Source organism: Gopherus evgoodei, chromosome 4, assembly GCF_007399415.2.
Source record: "Gopherus evgoodei ecotype Sinaloan lineage chromosome 4, rGopEvg1_v1.p, whole genome shotgun sequence".
NCBI lineage: Eukaryota > Metazoa > Chordata > Testudines > Testudinidae > Gopherus > Gopherus evgoodei.
The window spans coordinates 151,725,473-151,745,485 of NC_044325.1; the positions used below are offsets into that span (position 1 = coordinate 151,725,473).

Sequence of the window (20,013 nt, forward strand, 5' to 3'; positions counted from 1 at the left end):
TTCCCTGCAAAACTCCATTTCTCTGCGAGCCAGTTCGTGCCATTCCTGAAACACACCGTTACACTGTTCTGACCTAAAAAGCTACAAAAGGGGCACTGTCCATTTAAAAATTAGGCGATTTTTAAAAAAACTTCTTCCAATGGATTGTGGCCACAACAAATTGTCAAGAAAAATCCCAACAGCGTTCTGCAGGTGTAAGACTTCACAATGCATTTACCCCTTGAGAATGGGACTGCCACATTTCATCCATTTCTCCATTAGGGCTCACCTGGGATGCAGCATATGGGTTGCAATGGACCCTGGAGGATACATTCACAGGGCTTCTAAAATTGCCTCCTGTGGCTTTATCAGTCCCTCCTCCCCTAAAAGCCCCAAGCCTTCAAAGAAATGTGGTCTCAGACCCAAAATATCACAAAACCAGTTTTAAAAAATCATGAGATTTAATAAAATAAAATAAATTAACATGGAGTGATTTGCCCTCTGGCATTGTAGCCAATAGGGCCGGGGTTTCCTTGATTTTTCTCCCCAGTCATTGGGCTAGACACAGATTTTCTATTTATATATAAAAGCAGAGCTGGGGCTTTAAGAGACAGACCACAGATCACAAGAGTTGGTCACACCAGAACCTTTCTTCTCAGTTTAGTTCCACAAAGAGGGAGATTTCTAGGGCTTCTTTTACACTCCCTCAGCTCAGGGCACAATTCGAGAGTTTAAAGTTCATCCAACTCTCCCTTCCTGTTGCCTGCCAAGATTTCAGCCTCCTCCTGCCCCTGCCCCGAGAGAGAGAGGTCTGGGTTTGCATTTTATGTGCCAGCCACTTGCTCTGCCAGCTCCAGTCCCCCGGGGGTTGGGGGGCCCACTCTCTGCGGTGCCAGAAGTGCCTTTGTGCTTCCCTTCCTCTCTGAGCTGTTAGTGCATCCCATGCCAGGCCAGCTTCTCCACTGCTGCCTAAGTGTGAGCCTATGGCATTGGCATTACTGCCCATCTGCACATTGATGGGGTTTCACACCCAGTCAGTGAAAAATCAGCTGAACACATGTTCAAAGGAGCCAGCCCGGACCCTACCGTGCAGTGACAGGGCTCCTCACAGCCTGTTCCCCCTGTGAGCTACCTCTGCCCCTATCATGCAGTGACATGAGAGGGTTCCCCTGCTGTCTGCGCTCCCGTGTGCCTGGTATGTGATTGGGGCCAGTTTGCCCCTTCCCCATGGCCAGTGCGTGTTCGTGGCCGGCTCTCCCCAGGGCATATTTGGAGGCATTTCCCTCTTTCCCCATGGCAAGTGTGTATTTGGGGCCAGCTCTCCCCTTCCCCATGGCCAGTGTGTGTTTGGGGCCAGCTCTTTACTTCCCTTTGGCAAGTGCATATTTGGGGCTGGCTTCCCCTTTCCCCATGGCCAGTGTGTTTTTAGGACTGGCTCCCCACTTCCCCATGGTAAGTGCGTATTTGAGGCCAGTTCTCCCCGGCCCCATGACCAGTGCATGTTCAGGGCCGGCTATCCCTTTCCCTGTGGCAAGTGCATGTTCAGGGCCGGCTCTCCCTTTCCCCGTGGCCAGCGTGTGTTTGGGGCCGGCTACCTCCTTCTCCGTGGCCAGTGTGTGTTTGGGGCCAGCTCTTCCCTGCCTCATGGCCAGCACGAGTTTGGGGGCGGTTCTCCCCTTCTCCACAGCTGATGTGTGATTTATTGCTGTTTTGTCCTTCCCTGCCCTCAGTGCATCTTTCAGGGAGTCTCTCTCCTCATGCACAGCTGGTGCATCGGGAGTCGGTGCTCTCTTTCCCCCCATGGCTGGCACAGCTTTTGGAGTGGCTCTGTCCTCTCCTGTGCCCAGCCTGTTCATGGGAGCAGCTCTCAACTCACCCAGCCCAGGTGTGGGGGTCCCCCTTTCCTTCCCTGGGGCCAGCGTGTCCTTTGTTGCTGCCCTTTCCATCCCCATAGCCAGCGTGTGTTTGGGGGTGGCTATCTCCTTTGTGGCCAAAGCAACTTTCTGAGCTGCTTTGTCCTTCTCCCCCTCTGAACCTACTTCCTGGGTGGCTCTATCCTTCCCCACGGTGGGTGTATCTTTCAGGGCTGCTCTTTCCTCCCCTATAGCTGCTCCATTTTGGGGCATGGCAATCCTCTCACTCAGCCCATGAGTGGGGGTAGCTCTCTCCTCCCCAGTGGCTGCCCCATTTTTGGGGCTGTTTCTCTCTACCGCTGTGACTGGTGCTTTTCTGGGGGCAGCTCTATTCTTGGTGCAGGGGCTTGCGTGGGTGCGTCGATGTTTGATCAGGTGTGAGGCCTGGCTGAAGCACTTCCCACACTCGGAGCAGGCGTAGGGGCGCTCGCCTGTGTGGAGGCGCTGGTGCTGCACCAGGGTGGAGCGGTCGCTGAAGCGCTTGGCGCAGACGCTGCACTCGTAGGGCCGCTCCCCAGTGTGGGTGCGCTGGTGAATGATGAGGTTGGAGCTGTGGTGGAAGCTCTTGCCACACTCAAAGCAGGTGTAGGGCTTCTGGCCCAGGTGGATCTTGCTGTGGGTCAGGAGGTTGGAGCTCTGCGAGAAGGCACGGCCACACTCCCCGCACTGGTAGGGCCGCTCCCCGGTGTGGGTGCGCTGGTGCACGATCAGGTTGGACTGCAGCCGGAAGCTCTTCTCGCACACCAGGCAGTGGAAAGGCTTCTCTCCCGTGTGGATGCGCCGGTGCCGCTGCAGGTCTGAGCTCTGCCTGAAGTTCTGACTACACAAGGGACACTGGTAGCACCTCTTAGACTGGGGCAGGCTACTGCTGGGAGGGGAATCTTGTTCTGCTGGCTTCTTGCAGCAGGACTTAGACAGGGATGGCAAGTGAGGCAGCTGGGTAGGGGGTGGCTGTTCTCTGCTCAGGGGAGGGGGCGGCTGTTCCCTGGTGAGGGGAGAAGGTGGCTGTTCCCTGCCAGGAGTGGAGGGCAGCTGTTCCCTGTGCACAACAGGCGGTGGCTGTTTCCTGCATACAGGAAGGAAAGGCTTTTGCATGCGCACAGAAGGAAGCAGCTGTTGCATGTACGTGGGACAGGTGGGGAGCTGCTGTTTCCCACCCTCAGAGCAGGCTGCTGGCTCTTCTCCATCCAGAGAGGGTTTCTTTCTCTTCCGACCAGGGCTCTGGGGCGCTTTCCTCTTGGGCCGCCTTGGTGAGGCCTTTGGCATTGGAGCTGCTTTGACAGGTGCCTGCGCCTCCCCGTGGTGCTGCACAGCCAGCTCCTCAGCGCCCAGCCCCCTGCCGGTGCCTGCGGGGACCAAGAGAGAAGTGGTGCGTGAGCCGGGCCCCAGGCATAGGGGGAAGCCAGCAGAGGGATCTAAACTAACACTGGCTTGAAAGTGGAATTCAAAGTTCACAAAAAATATTCGAGTTTTTGGAAAAAAATTTGTCCCAAATTGGGACAAAAACCGGAAATGTTCCCTACAACTTGAACCCCACAATACTTGGTTTGGGACACACCGAGCTGTAGGAATGTGGGTGTGAAATGAAATGTGCTCCCTGGGATCCCCGGCTGCCGGTCTAGGCAGGTGCCGTGCAGTCAGGAGCGCCTAGGAGCCCTGGCTCTGGGGCAGCCACCCGTCCAGCTGCTGATGGCCCTGGGAGCTTGGGAGCCGGGTATCCCAGTGCTTCCAGGCTCCTGGTGCCTCTGTAGTTCAGAAACCCCAGGCTAGGGGCAGCTGCTGACGCACTGGGGAGGGACGAGCTGGCGAGACACCAGGCAGGTTTTTGTCAGTCCCCAGCCTGCTTTCTGCCCAAATTCTGTCAGAACTGAGATGTTTCCATGGAACATTTCAAATTCGGCAAATCGTCATTTTGTGATGGAAAAAATCTCCAGCTAGCTCCAAAGTAACCCTGTTATCGAAACCAGGGCAAACTGCCACCTGGAGGTGCCTACTTCGGTTTACCCTTAACCTGTTTCCACTTGCATGGATCTGAACCAAACCAAGCTTGGTTAAAACCAGAACAAGGCAGTCCACACGGCCCAGTGCAGCTCTAACAGACATAGGTTATATTATAGTGTCTGTCTATCTCTGGTATTGACGGGCCCCAGCACCATAGTATGCAGGCACCTCACAATCCTTAATGTGTTTATTCACATGCATGCCTGGGAGGCAGGGCAGGGCTGTTATCCCCAGTGTACAGATGGGAACTGACACACACAGGGACTAAGTGGCTTGCCCAAGGTCACACAGGGAGTCTGTGGCAGAACACAAATTGGACAGAGTGCAGCTTGCGGAACCAGGAATTTGTGGTTCTGACTCCGCCATGGCTCAGTGGATCTGACCCTGGGGAGCAGCTGTGGGAGCTCCTGGCTGTGTGGCTGAGCTCTGCCTACCCCATGGCTCTGCAGACTCAGCCAGGAGGCACTGCCATGGGAGCTCATGGCTGGGATCCCAGGATTTTACTTTTTAAGCTGGCTGATTCATCCCTCACCTGTTGGGACATCCCTCCGGGTCTCCTGCTCCTCAGGGGCTGGGGGATGTAGGATGCACGGCTCTTCCCCTCGCTCCAGCTGAGAGATCAGGGTGGGTTTGCGAACCGGAAAACCTGCCGATGGGGAAGAGAAGAGAAGCCATCAGGGTGCAGCCAGTGAGCCCGAGGGCTTGGTACAAAGGCCCCTGTCTGCTGGAAATAGGGCAGTGGGAAAGTTGTATGACTAGTGTGGGGAGGGGCAGGCACAACCCAGTGCTGACAACTCTGAACCCACAGAGACAGACCAGAGCACTCTCCGCTGGAGCAGGACCCCCAGCTCAAACACACAGGGAATACAAGCAGTGCATGCGCCTGTACTCGGACAAGGACTAGCCCCTTTTAGGTACCGTGGGGTGGAGTCACAGGTTCAAAGGCCAGCAGGGCCCACTCTGACCAGACAGTTTGGCCTCCTGCACCGAGTCGGTTGGGAAAAATTTTACAAAGAAAAGTTTCCTTTGGAAAATGCCCTTTCAACTTAAGTCATTTTCAAAATGAAAGCTTTTTGGAAAATATAGTTTAGGAAAATTCAAAACAGAAATTTATTTTATTTTCATTTTAAATTCTTTTCACATTATTTCATGACAGGTCACTCAGAGCAGCACCTCATAGGACATAGATCAGAGTCTCTTCAGTTGTGTTTCATGCATATAAATATTAACTTTACAGCTAAAACAATTGTTAAAGAAAAAAATTTACAATTAAAAATAGGAATAACTTAAATAAAACAAACCAAGCATGGTCTGAAATTGTGGACGGTAGCAGCTCATATAAGATATTCATTGTATCAAGAGGGATAAAAGTTGGCTGGAAAAAATGGATTATCGTCCATCGTATTCCTACTCTGTGTACCATTGTATTAATCATTGCTGGATACTGTCATGTAATATGGATGTGACAGCCTGTCAAGGAGGGGAATGTAGCCAGTGATTTTAGTTTATTATCCGTTTATAGTGTGATGTTATGATTAATATGTTATATTGCAGATATTCACTGTTGTTAATTAGAGTTAATTTGTAGGATTATAAAAGTATAAGACTGATCAGTATTTAGAGGAACCAAGTATTAGACATAAGTACGACAAGCTGAAACGCAAGAACCTAGGTTGAGGCCTGCAAGACTTTAGCTTAGCGATTTTGGGCCTTGGAGACGAGAAATGATGACTCAAGCCAATGACCAAGAAATAACCTAATGCCCTAAGATTATGGGAAAAGAGATACCAAGTGGTATAATTGTGCAAAATTACCCAGAAGATTAATATTAGATCAGAAAAATACTGTAAAGGCACATCAGTCTCAGACATGTGCCTTACCCATGGGATACAGGTTGTACCAATGCTAATGAGAACAAAGGGAACTTACCCAGCCTATAGAAAATTGGGGTCCCTTAAGTTTCCAGGGGACACAGATCAATAAGAGAAAAGAGGGTTGACACTTTTATGGACATGTGCAGAACGTAGGTATAGACAGAATCACATTATAAAAGGGGGATGCCCAGAATGGGAAAATTAAGCTCCCTGTAGTGATCCAGTGTGGCTCCCCTCCAGGCCAGAGGAGGAAGAGCCCAGCCGGAGGCCAGAGTGGGCGGAGCTACAGAGCTCTGAGCCCGCCCCTCAAAGGGTCAGGCGGCAACCCAGAACTATAAAAGCCGGCATTCCGAGCTCAGTCAGGGCCCAGCAGCCGGAGTGAGCAGACGTCCCTCAGGGAGCTCAAGACTGGGAACCCCCTGTGACCCAGGGCAGCCGCCCAGGCTGGCCTGAGCTCCACCGTCCCCGCTACCCGGAGGAGCCACCAGAACTCCCCCGCCCCCACTACCCGGAGGAGCCGCCGGAGCTCCCCTGCGCCTGCTACCCGGAGGAACCGCCGGAGATACCCTGGGCCGACTATCCGGAGGAGTTGCTGGACCTGCCACCCAGCCCCGGCAGCGACGAGCCCATGCTCCTGGATCCTGCTGAGGCCGACGTCAGGACCCAGGTTAGGGCCCGAGGGGGAGTACGGAAGTGGCCCGGGGGAAGCCGACCCCAGTCTGGCTGCAGCATTACCGGAGCCTATGTCAGTGTGCTGCAGCCAGGATCCCCACTGACTCCTGCGGATCTTCAGTCACTGCTAGGGCCCCGGGCTGGGAAGCAGTGGAGTGGGAGGGCCTGTGTCCCCCCTGCCACCCAACTCCTGGGTGGCAGACTCCCCCTCTTCCTGGCCTGAGGAGGCCAAAGCCTATCACTACTGCTCAGCCCTGCCCAAGGGGCTGAGCCTACTGACTCAGTGCTTGTTGCCCTGCCCTGACCGAGGGCCAGGGCCTTACCTGCTATGGTTGCTCAGCCCTGCCCCAGGGCCTGAGCGCCCTTGTCCCGCAGGGCAGGCAATTGCCACGAGGACCGCCGGACTATTTCCTCGGACCCGCTAGTGTGTAGTGAGCAGGTGTGGCTCCCCTCCTCGCCTGGGGAGGGTCGAGCCCTGGCGGCACTCGTTTACACTCCCTCTAGGAGACTCCAGCAGGAACCATCCCTCTACTGATGACTAAGCCATGAGAGATCCATCAGACCCCAACGCTATTGTTAAGGATGTGAGTATAACTATATTTGTAACTTGTGCCTAGGTCTGTACAGAATTTCTATGCCCTTGAGTAATCATAACTTGAATTGTAACTTTAATAAAACCTGTAAAATAGACTAGATTGCGTACTGGTGAATGTATGTGTGGTCACCACCCTTGGTCTTTATTTGTTCCTAGAGACTAATTCTGAAGTAAGTAGCAGAGGTAACTTTCACTCTGTTATGCTTGAAACTAGCCACTAGAACCGAACCTACGGTGGTTTAACAACACATTACAAAATTCACTTTAAATAAAATAAAAGGCTACATTGGGCTGCATTAGTAGGAGCATTGCCAGCAGATCGAGGGACGTGATCATTCCCCTCTAGTCAGCACTGGTGAGGCCACATCTGGAGTATTGCGTCCAGTTTGGGCCCCCCACTACAGAAAGGATGGTGACAAATTGGAGAGAGTCCAGCGGAGGGCAACGAAAATGATCAGGGGACTGAGGCACGTGACTTATGAGCAGAGGCTGAGGGAACTGGGCTTGTTTAGTCTGCAGAAGAGAAGAGTGAGGGGGGATTTGATAGCTGCTTTCAACTACCTGAAAGGGAGTTCCAAAAAGGATGGAGCTCGGCTGTTCTCAGTGGTGGCAGATGACAGAACAAGGAGTAATGGTCTCAAGTTGCAGTGGGGGAGGTTTAGGCTGGATATTAGGAAACACTGTTTCACTAGGAGGGTGGCGAAGCACTGGAATGGGTTCCCTAGGGAGGTGGTGGAATCTCCATCCTTAGAGGTTTTTAAGGTCAGGCTTGACAAAGCCCTGGCTGGGATGATTTAGTTGGTGTTGGTCCTGCTTTGAGCAGGGGGTTGGACTAGATGACCTCCTGAGGTCCCTTCCAACCCTAATCTTCTATGATTCACGTCATGTTAGTTCCATAGGTGTTAAATGTTTTCACAACAACATAAACAGGAGACACTTTGATCTAGAAAATAAGATGTTTCAATCTGTACTAAGCAGCCACTGTCCTTAATATTTTTTAAAATAAAATAAAAATGTTTTGAATATGATGTCATAATATGCCATATTATGATATGACTTGACACGAGAGGACACGTTGTATGCAACTGTGTTGTAACCTTCAGACCTGAAGAAGAGCAACGTGTAAGCTCAAAACTTGTCTCTCTCCAACAGGAGTTATTCCAACAAAAGAAATTACCTCACCCACCTTGTGTCTAACAAGAGGACATGCCGTAGTGTGCACTACTTGTCATGAAATAAGGTAAAAATAATGCAAATAGTATAACATTGACAAGAAAAAAGAAATAAAATAAATGTCTAAATATTTGTTTTCAAAATTTGTGTTTCATTTCAAGAACATTTGGTTTTGTTCTGATTCAGAATGAAAACAAATTTTGAAGTGTCGAGTGAAACGGAAATTCAGCGTTTTGACTGGACCTGCTCCTGCTCCTGCATAACCCAGGCCAGAGAGTCTCACCCAATGATTCCTGCATCCAGCCCACCACAGACCTGCTCAGGACATAGGCACTGACTCCATGGGTGCTCCCGTGCTGGGGTGGCACTCAGGGAACAGCTCAGTGCACTCAGGGGGAAGAGGGCCAGGCTATGGCCAAGGTAGCTGGATTCACTAGCTGGGGCTTCCTGATCCGATGCTGGTTCTTCCCAGCCTGGGCTGTGCCTCCATCCCCAGGCACAAAGCTCTCCACGTGTCCAAACCCCACACGCTGGGCCTGGGGCAGTTTTGCCTGGCAAAGTTCCTAGGCCAAGCTGGGATTTTGGTGGGTGTCCCAGCCACTAACTTCTGAACCACCCTGCTGGAGAACTGACCCTGACCCTCCGAGCTGCCACCAGCCCCTGGCAGAAGGTTCACAGTTTCCGAGGGGTGAATTTCACCAGCACAGCAGCAATTGCAAGGGCTGCTCCCCCTCCAGCTGAAACCTCTGAGTTATTTGCTGGGAGAAGCACGAGGCCCTGGGTGGGGGAGGAGAAGGAGCGGGGGTGGGATGCACTTGGGGGAGGGGGTGGAAGAGGTGGGGCCTTGGTGGAAGAAGTGGAGTGTGGGGGCAGGGCCTGGGGCAGAGTGGGGGGTCGAGTACCCCCAGGAAAATCAGAAAGTCGGCACCTGTGCCTCAGGAAAATTATTTTCTTTCCCCATTGAAATTTTTTTTAAGGGGGAGGATTTTTTTAGATCTTTTTCAGGTTTTTGTTGAAACACACACATCTGAGGGTTTTCAATGAATGAAATCCAAAAATATTTGGTGCAAAAGGCTTTGTGAAAATATCAGTTTTATTTAGAAAAAAAAATCCTATTTCCAGCCAGAAATGTTTATAAATTTCCATTTCAGTTCTTTCATGAAGAGAATTTTCCAGACATTTTGGTTCTATGGGAAATTTCTAATTTCTGACTTTTGTTCACATTTCAGAAACATGACATTTCTCACAGACGACAAATTCTGGTTGATCACTAATCTTCCTGCAGCCTGCCAGATTTGGGGGTAGCAGAGACTTCACCATGAGAGTTGCTCAAAAATTATCCATCCAGACTCCTTCAGTGACAGAAAATTTGGGGTTTGATTGAACAAAAATTTTTAGCAGACAGCGTGTGCTTTCGTCAATTTTTTTTTTTAATTTTGAACAAAGTCCCCAAAATTTTAAATTTTCAGCCAAAACCCAGATTTTGGCTATTCTAATTCTATTGATTTTTAATTTTTTTTGGCAGTTTTTGAACCAAAAATGTTGGGGTTACATTGAAAAATATAAATTTTCCACTGAAAACTTCAACAAAAAGTAAAACAAATATTAGTTTCCACTGAAATTTTCTATTGAAAAAATTCTCCGTTTTCTGTCCAGCTCTGCTCAAAGCCAGACAGAGGTGGTCAACATTTTTTGTTCTGCAACATCTTTGGATGAAAAACAGGCTTTACTCGCAAGTGAAAATTTTTCAACAAAAGAAGTTTCCAGTTTTTGTTTTTTATCTTCACTTTTTCCTTTTTTCCCCAGTAGCAAAATAGTAAATGGGGGAAAGAGGGAGCAGGAGGAGAGAGGAAAGGATGGGAAAAAGCAGAGCGAGGAGGAGGGAGAAGAGAAGGCAAAGATTCAGATGTTCAGTGTGGGTTTTGTTGAACAATTAGGAATATTTTGGGGGGATTATTTTTTTTTTTAATATTTTCAGTTTCTTTAAAAAATAAAATTCGGTGGAAAAGATTTATGATTTTCTGGACAGCTCTGCCCAGAGCTTCCACAGTGGGCAAGAAGTCTGGATAATAATGCAACTCACCCAGTGAGCTGATGCTCTGGTAATTCTCGTACATGATGTCCCTGTAGAGCTGCTGCTTCTCCTCATCCACCAACAACCACTCTGCCTCACTCAGAGTCACAGCCACGTCCTCAAACTGCACTGGCACCTGCAACCACAAACACATCCTCCTCAGCACAGGCCACTCCAAGGCTATCCCCTGCTCACCAGTGCTTGTGCCAGGGAGCTGCCCTTCCCTCCCAACCTCTGCCAGTCCTCCTCCATCCCACTTAGCACCAGCTTTTCCAGGGCCAACCCCTGAAATCAGGGGACCAGGCACAGAAGCAGATCAGGGCCAAGTGGCGAGCAAACAGGACCCACAGAATTTGGGCGTGCATGGTGGGAGTTAGAATCCTGACAAGGTACTGGTCCATTACTAGATGGAAATGGTAGAATTATCAATAATAATGTAGAAAAGAGAGAAGTGTTCAATGAACATTTCTGTGCTGTATTGGGAAAAGAAAAACAGATGATTTAGTCTCATCATATGATGTCAAGTATCAGGGGTAGCCGTGTTAGTCTGGATCTGTAAAAGCAGCAAAAAGTCCTGTGGCACCTTATAGATTAACAGACGTTTTGGACCATGAATTTCCGTGGGTGAATACCCACTTCGTCAGATGCATCTGACTACATGCATCTGACGAAGTGGGTATTCACCCACGGAAGCTCATGCTCCAAAACGTCTGTTAGTCTATAAGGTGCCACAGGACTCTCTGCTGATTATATGATGAGGATAACACTCTTTCCATTAATATCTCTGGAGGATGTTAAACAGAAGCTATTTGTAAGACATCTGTAAATCAGCAGGCCCAGATAATTTGCATCTAAGAGTTTTAAAAGAAGTGGCTGAGGAGCTTGCTGGATCGTTAGTGTTGATATTCCGTAAGTCTTGGAGCACTGGGGAGGTTCCAGAAGACTGGAAGACAGCTAATGTGCCAATTCATAGAACACATAAATAGGATGACCTAAATAATTACAGGTATGTCAGCCTGACATCAGTCCTGGGCAAGATAATAGAGGGGCTGATACAGGACTCAATTAATAAATAATTAAAACAGGGTAATGTAATGAATGCCAATCAACATGGGTTTATGGAAAATAGGTCCAGTCAAATTACCTTGTTTTTTGTTTTATGAGAGTTCAGGTTAGCTGAAAAAGGTAATAGTGTTGACATAATATACTTAGACTTCTGTAAGGCATTTGACTTGGTACCACACAACATTTTGATTAAAGAACTAGAAAGATATAAAATTTACATTACATTAAATGAACTAAAAACTGGATAACTGTTAGGTCTCAAAATGTAACTGTAAATGGAGAATCATCATTGAGCAGGTGTGTTTTCAGTGGGGCCCACAAGGATCGGATCCTGGCACTACATTATTAACATTTTTACCAATGACCTGGAAGAAAACAAAAAAAATCATCACTAAGAAAGTTTGCAGATGACACAAAAATTGGGGGAGTGGTAAACAATGAAGAGACAGGTCACTGATACAGAGTGATCTAGATGACTTGGTAAACTGGGTTCAGGCAAACAATATGCATTTTAATACAGATAAATGTAAATATATACAACTAGGAACAAAAAATGGAGGCCATCCTTATAGGAGGGGAGACTCTATCCTCAGAAACAGTGACTCTGAAAAAGATTATGGAGTCGTGATGGGTATTCAGCTGAACATGAGCTCCCAGTGTCACGCTGTGGCCAAAAGAGCTAATGCGATCCTGGGATGCATAAACGAGAATCTCGAGTAGGAATAGAGAGGTTATTGTACCTCTGCATTTGGCACTGGTGCGACCACTGCTGCACTACTCTGTTCAGTTCTGGTGCCCACAAAGTCAAGAAGGATGTAAATAATTGGAGAGGATTCAGAGAAGATCCATGAACATGACTGAAGGATAAGAAAACCCTCCTTATAGTGATAGACTTAAGGAGCTCAATCTATTTTGCTTAACAAAGAGAAGGGGTGACTTGATCACCGTCTGTAAGTATTGACATAGGGAAGAAATATTTAATAATGGACTTTTCAGTCTAACAGAGAAAGGACTAACATGATCCAATGGCTGGAAGTTGAAGCTAGACAAATTCAGATTGGAAATACAGTGTAAATTTTTAACAGCAAGGGTATTTAACCATTGGAATAATTTACCAAGAGTGAGGAGTGGATTCTCCATCACTGACAATTTTTAAATCAAGAGTGGATGTTTTCCTAAAAGTTCTGCTCTAAAAATTATTTCAGGGACGTTCTCTGGCCTCTGTTAGACAGAAAGTCAGACTAGATGATCACAATGGTCCCTTCTGGTCTGGTAATTTATGAATCTTAGTGTGGGGAGATGGTATTCGTAGCCACATCAAGCAATTACCGTGTTGTTTTCTGAGCCCTACAAAGTAACTCTGGTGAGGAGGTGACTTGCACATTAGCTTGAGACCCTCTAATTTGGAGAGCACATCCTCTGGGAGACAGCCATCCTTAGATACTGACTTTAAAGAGCAGGCTGGCTTGTTTCCAGGAGATGCACAATTGTGTAGAACACATTTGCTACAAGATGGCCGCTCTTACAGAACGAATCACAAACTTTCATAGAAAATCATCACCGGGTGGGGTTTAACTCAAACCAGCCATGGCACTGCAGGAGAGAGCCCTGAGACGTCATATTCAAAAGGAGACTTTAAATGAGAGCAGACTGTCTCCAGTGCTCCCTCGGGGCATCTTAGCACAGGTGTGTCTGGGATGCCATGTGTGGTGAATTCACTCCTTCAGAATCCCCTGATTAGCAGCACGGGCAGCTCTCGCTAGCCAAGGTGACCCTCCTTGATGCTTCTAAACTGTCGGGGCCACATGAGTCCCCAAGCACTCAGATGCCCATGAGTGCCCTCTAACTTGGGGCACTACAGTTTTTAGTTGTCCAGCTGGGAGACGGGTGGGGCCTGGTTTTCAGGGGGGGATGTGCTAAGAATAACACAGCTGTATCTGCGCAGCATCTGAACCATCAGGGAGGCCCTTGTTGACTCAGGTTGGGCACCCAAACTCTGAAGCACCCACACTCCATGGAGATTCTTGAGCAAAGTTTACAGGGACAAATACAGGAACCCTGGCTCCCCTGTGGCCACAGTCTGTCTCCCCTTCCCACCCCAGTCCCTCACCGAGATAACAAGAGTTGAACTCTCACCTGTAGCCTTGGCCATTCGGCATCTGGCTGCCCCAGCTGGAACCCCTCAGCCAGGGCCACTGCTTGGGCACCGGTTTCAGGACCACGTTCCCAGACCCAGCTCTGCATTTCCTCTGGCAGGATGGTCAGGAACTGCTCCAGGATCAGCAGCTCCAGGATCTGCTCCTTGGTGCGGCTCTGCGGCTCCAGCCAGCGATGGCAGAGCTCCCGGAGGTGGCTGTAAGCCTCCCGGGGCCCCTCGGCCTCTTGGTAGCAGAATCCCCTGAAGCGCCTGCGCTGTGTCTCTGGGCTGATGCCATAGCGACCTAGGATGGTGGCCTTCACCTTCCCATAGTCACTTGTCTCTGTGATGTCTAGGCTGCCATAGGCCAGCTGGGCTTTCCCAGTGAGGTACAGCTCCAGTCGGGTTGTCCATTCCCCTCTCGGCCACTGGCAGGCATCAGCCACCTGCTCAAAGGTGGCCAAATAGGCCTCGATATCGTCCTCTGGGGCCAGCTGTGGCAGCTCCAGGGTTCTCCATGCAGGTGCTGGAGTTGGCTTAATCTTGGCAGGGGTCTGCGTGGCTGACAGCTGCTCCTGTCGACATGGTGCCGTCTTCTCCTGTGGCTCGATTCCAGCTTGCTCCAGACCCCTGGGTGACTCTCTGGCCCCCTGGGAGGCGGGGTTTTCACACCCATGTGCACAAGTCGGTGCTGGCACAACTCCGGGAGGAGGCGGCACTTCTGGTTCTCCAGGCCTGAGGGCGCACGCCGGAGCCGGCCTCACCTCTGGGAGGATGCGCAGGGCCTGCAGCACCTCCTGCCAGACATCCTCCCAGTGCTGCAGCATCTCCTTCTGCGACGCATACCGGGCCTGCTGCGGCGCCACCCATCTCAGCAGCTCCCCAATGGTGCCAGACTGCACCACAATAGGCAGCCTGCCCGACCGCTCCAATCCCACATCTGGCTCGGGCCCAGCTGAGGCCTGCTGCTCCGTCAGCCCAGCGGGGCACACCGACTGCTCCACATGGATCTGAAACTGCAGGTCTAGGGCCCCATCTGCCCCCTGCTCTGCAGCCATGGATGTTCCCCGGGGGTGTCCTTATCCCAGCAGGGGATGAGCCCAGACCCCAGGCCTTTCGGTCTCATTCATGCCCCTGGCAGGAAGCATCCAGCTTCTGGCTTCCTACCTCAGTGTCCCGTTTTTGACACCACGTGAGCCGGCTGGGGGATCAGGTCCGAAGGCCCAGAAGCACAAACTGTCTCGCAAAACCAGAGCAACCTCCTGGAGCCGGCAATGCTGCTGTCTGGAAAGAGGGGCTTCTCCCACAGCTCCTTAAAAGGCAAGGGAAACACAGACAGTGAGGGGGCAATTCCGTGGTACTGAGGGATTTGAGTGCTTAGCTCACCCTGCTAACTCCTGGTAAAAACGACAACGGCCGAGTTGTCCCTGGGACTGTGCGTCATGTTCACTAACACTCCTGTCCTCCTAGTGTGGACACACCCTTCCCTGCCAGAAAAGTTGTGTGTTCTTACAGCCAGCTAGTGACCACCTCTCCTTGTTAGAGAATCATCCCAGTGGGGGGATGGGGCAATGAGGGGCACAAACCAGGGACCTGGGAAAGCTGAGTTCAGTTCCCTGCTGTCAGACTCTATGTGTGAGCCTGGGACAGTCACTCTAGCCTTGTCTACATGAGGTGGGGTTTGTGGTATGATTACATCAGCATAGCTACACCGCCAGTACCCTGTAGTGGGGATGCTGTTATGCCGGTATAAAACATATAGCACTGATATAGATTATGCTGGTTTGGTGTCTGGTATAAGCTCTGTCACTGTAACTGCATCTAGGGCATTTACTGGTATAGCTATGTCAGTAACAGTATCACACTCTCCACCCCCCTCCCAAGCTGTGCCTGTAAAGCTTTGAAGGGTAGACCAGACCTTAGTCTCTCCGTGCCTCAGTTTCCCCACCTGTACCACAGGGACAGTAGCACTGCCTTGGCTGACAGTGGTGTGTGAGGATAAATGCATGAAGGCCTGTGGGATGCTCACACACTGTTAACAGGGAACACTTCTTCTCCCTTAGGGTACGCCTATACTACCCGCCGCATTGGCGGGTAGTAATTGATCTATCGGGGATCGATTTATTGCATCTCGTCTAGACGCGATAAATCGATCCGCGAATCAACACCTGTACTCCACCTCGGCAGGAGGAGTAAATTGCGTCGATGTGGGAGCCGTGGCAGTCGACTCGCAGCTGTGAGGATGGCCAGGTAAGTCAAACTAAGATACTTTGACTTCAGCTACGAGAACACCGTAGCTGAAGTTGCGTATCTTAGATCCATTCCTCCCCCTAGTATAGACCCGCCCTTACCTTTGAACAAGGGAGTGAGTGAAAGTTCCCAGTGCCGACAGGATTTGCATGGTTCATACCACATATGCAGAGCTTCCAGAGAAAAAGTCATAACTGAAAGACTACTGCACATCTCCCCAACTCATACCCCCAGCTCTCAGCCCTCATCCGGCACAGACAGACACCCCCCATTCCCTCAGCTCCCTGCCCCACCCAACACAGACAGGTTCCTCCATGCCCGGTGCTGGGTGACATGGGGTTATGTCTAGGTTATTAGGGTCTGTTTACATGGGGAAATTGGCTGGTGGGAATGACAATCCCCCCTCCTTGTACAAGGACCCGGGTGAGGGATATGCACCGGCTCTGACAGCATTCAACTGATCTTAACCCACAGGCGAGGAGAATGGGATCGCACCATACGTGTCCCTCTGCCACACACACATTTCCCCACTGCACTCACACACACGTTCCCTCATGAGCCTTTGCCTCCTCACATATGAGCACGCCTCCCTCTGTATCCCTCCTGACACACACACACACACACACACGTCCTCTCAGCCATGTGGCCACCCCCACCCAAACATGCTTCTCACATGCACTTTATTTTAGCGTCATCCCCATGTGTTCTTAGCCTTCACCTCTCTTGCATGTCCTCTACACATGCTCCTCCCTTCATAGACCTTCTCCCCACTAAAATATTGCCTTTGTAGTCACATGCTCTCTTCCCATTTCTCCCTCTCTCTCTCTTACATACACACTCTGCCTATCTCGCACTAGGGTAACCAGATAGCAAGTGTGAAAAATTGAGACAGAGGGTGGGGAGTAATAGGGGCCCATATAAGACAAAGCCCCAAATATTGGGACTGTCCCTATAAAATTGGGACATCTGGTCACCCTGTCTCTCTCTCTCTCTCTCTCTCTCTCTCACACACACACACACACACACATATACACACACACAGTTGGAACAATTGGGGCCTAGCAATTATCGTGAGCCTATGAAAAGGTAAACAAAAGTTAACAAACGTATTACAATCACCTCTAACAATATATGATGGGAAAAGGTGAAAAAGGGAGACAGAAAGCCTGAATTAATCTAAAAAAGGCCTACTGATATAATTCAAAACTGTGTTACAGTCATGCCTGGGACCAGAAGTCAATTAACCAAAATCAGTGTGTCAGATATTGGGCCTATTAGTGGACAAAATAATGAGGGAATGGGCTATTCCACGCATCACTCCCCTTTTGGGATCTGTGACAGGGTGTGCATACCCTGCACTAGGCAAGAAAGGGTTAACCCCACACTGTGGGCGGAGGAAGTCCCACCCCTCAGACCATTCTGGGCATGCTCCAACTGCTGCTTTAGTATAAAAGGGAGCAGCCCAGCTCATTCTAGGCTGACCACTGAGTGGGAAGGATGCTTGATGAAGGTTCCTGTCCAGAAGCTGCTTCAGCACCTGACTGTGGGATCCTGAGGACTAGACCAGAGACCTGTTGTTGATGGTGGGCTGACTGGAGTCAGAATCCCAGGGAGTGACCTGTGCCTGGAGACCCTGATCACGTACATATCCCGGTTTCAGGAGACACAGTAGGAAGTGGCCCAGGGAGGCGCAGTGAATGGTATCTCCCACCTGAGGAAGGTCAGCATGTTGCAGTAGGATCCCTGCTGACTGGGTGATGACCACACTCACAGCTGACAGGGACCTGGGCTGGGACCTGGTGGAGCAGGGAGGGACTGGTCCCCCTACCCTGGCTGTCAACCTCCCCTTCCCCGAGTGGCCCCTGACTCCGGCCATTAGGCTGTACAGCCTTGCACCCGAGGGCAGCCGTGTTGACTCTAACCTGTGTGCTGTGCTGTCTTAAGCACAAGGACAGTCTGGTGGACTGTAACCGCAGTGACCCCTCACCCAAGATCCACCCCAAAAGGGAGATGGAGTGTGCAGACACTGCAATGAGGTTCTTAAAAAAAAAAATAAAAAAAAAAGACTTTAGGAGGAAAAGTGGCAAAGGGGGATGCAGGCAGGCTGAAAGAGAGAAGATCAGGAAGGAACCAGCTTTATCAGCGTGACTGCCTGACCACATTGTCTCCTGGATGACCAGGATCCACCATGACACTGTTGGGTCTTTGTTGTCCTGATCCTAAGAGATTTTCTGACCAGACTCAGGCAAAAAAAGGGACCCAGATGACATCACCACCTCCCCTGGCTCTGACTGAATCCCAAACGCCCCCTGGGCTGTAAAACTTTGTCCTTCCACCCCTATGTTGTGTTTTCCTTCCCCATTTTCTCTTTCCTATCCCTCTTCTTTGCCTTCTGTTTAATAAGAATCTGGCTTAGCCAGCCAAGGCTGTATAATCTGCAATGCAGCTAAAAGCAATGCCCTACACAGCCCAATACTGGCACAAGTTTGCCAACTCTTAGTGTGACTGATCAGATGGACGTGATGGGCAACACGTGTTTTTCCAATAGTGAAACTGCAAGTAAAAGTCAAGGATGACACAGACAGGAGCTGCACGTTCTCCGTCTGCTGTTCTCTTCTGTCCCCTGAGGTGTGCACGTCTTGCTTTGCCTTTCAAATAACAAGTCAAACTTCACTAACAATAACAGCTCTGGCCCATTTCTCTTAACTCTTTGACAGTTATTACTATCTTTAATACCATCTAAATGTCTGTCAAATGATGGGGGGAGGGAGCATTCCTTTTAGAAACACACTGCAGCTTAACAACAACAAAAAAGTTGTTAAAAGACTTATTTGGTACTTTACACATCAAACATTAACTGTTGTCTCTTTCTTTTTTGTATCTTTATTAAAGGATTAAAAGACTCTTTAATGGGGTGTTTACCAGGGTACCAAGTACTATTACTACCAAACCCTGAACCTTGTTTAATAGTGGACACCTGTGACCCTTTAAGTCCATATATTTCAATAAATTAATGTAACACACAAACTCTGCTGTTTCTCTCTAACACACACATACACACTCTGCCTGGCACACACATATTCTCTCCTGTCATATGTGATGCACGCACACACATGTTCTCTCTGCCCATCACACAAACACACACAAGTTGCCTAGCATGCACACATGTGCTCTATCACATGCGCATACATATGCTCTCTGCACATCACACAACCACACACTGCCTGACACACACACATGCTCTCCGCCTGTCACACAAACACACATGCACACCAACACTCTCTGCCCATGACACACACATACACGTTCACTCCCTGTTACATGTGTGCATACACACATATTTTCTGCCTGTCACACAAACACACCATCAGACCCACACATGCACTCTCTCCCCGTCACATGAGCACATGCTCTCTGTGTGCATGTGTGTGTGACAGGCACTTTCTGCCCCCCCGTCTCTCTCTCTCACACACACACATGCTCTCTCCCTGTCACATGAGCACATGCTCTCTGCCTGTTACGCACACACTTTCTGCCCCTCTCTCTCTCTTTCACACACATGCTCTCTTCCTGTCACAAGAGCACATGCTCTGTGCCTGTCACACACACATGCACACACTTTCTGCCCCTCTCTCTTTCACACACATGCTCTCTCCCTGTCACAAGAGCACATGCTCTGTCCTTTTAACACACACACACGCATACACTTTCTGCCCAACTCTCTCTCTGTCACAGGCGCCTGGTCTCTTTCACAGGTGGGGGCTCTCCCATCTCTTCTACTGTCCCTGTGCCACCAGGAATATTTTTGGGCCCCCATTTCCTCCTCCCCACGCCCTAAAAATCCGATTTGCTTTATTTCCACAGACAAAAACAAAACCCAAATCTCCCAACCGGCTCGCACGGAGCCCTTGGGAAAGAGTCTGCTGCTGCCTGCAGCCAGCGCTGCTCACACCCTGCGTGCGCCCCTGTCCCGTCCGCATTCACCCAGCCCGGCCGGGCTCCCCCCGGCTCCCCGCTTCCCTCCCCGAAGCGCTGCCTCGGTGGGTCCCGGGCTGTGAACCCCGCCCGGGGCGGGGGCAGGAACCAGAGGTGGCTTTCAGCTCCCAGACAAAGGCAGAGCCAGACCCACTGGCTGAGAGACCCATCCAGACTGGGAATAAGGGGATCGTGGTTACCTGGGCTGGGGATTCACGCTGGGAACCCGGGCGGCTGCTCCATCGCGTGTGTGTGTGTGTGTGTGTGGGGGGGGGTCTGTCTGTCCGTCTCTTGCTCCAGCTCAG

General features: G+C 50.2%; 1 protein-coding gene across 1 annotated transcript; it reads right to left on the bottom strand.

Moving 5' to 3' along the window:
- Positions 1–468: 468 nt before the first annotated feature.
- Positions 469–20,013, bottom strand: LOC115651393 (zinc finger protein 853-like). Its single transcript, XM_030562323.1, has 5 exons — positions 19,909–20,013; positions 13,483–14,795; positions 10,291–10,417; positions 4,426–4,539; positions 469–3,238 (listed from the first exon to the last, which is right to left on the bottom strand). Exons 2-5 carry the CDS (start codon positions 14,539–14,541, stop codon positions 1,341–1,343), a joined length of 3,198 nt encoding a protein of 1,065 aa, XP_030418183.1. The 5' UTR covers positions 14,542–14,795; positions 19,909–20,013; the 3' UTR covers positions 469–1,340.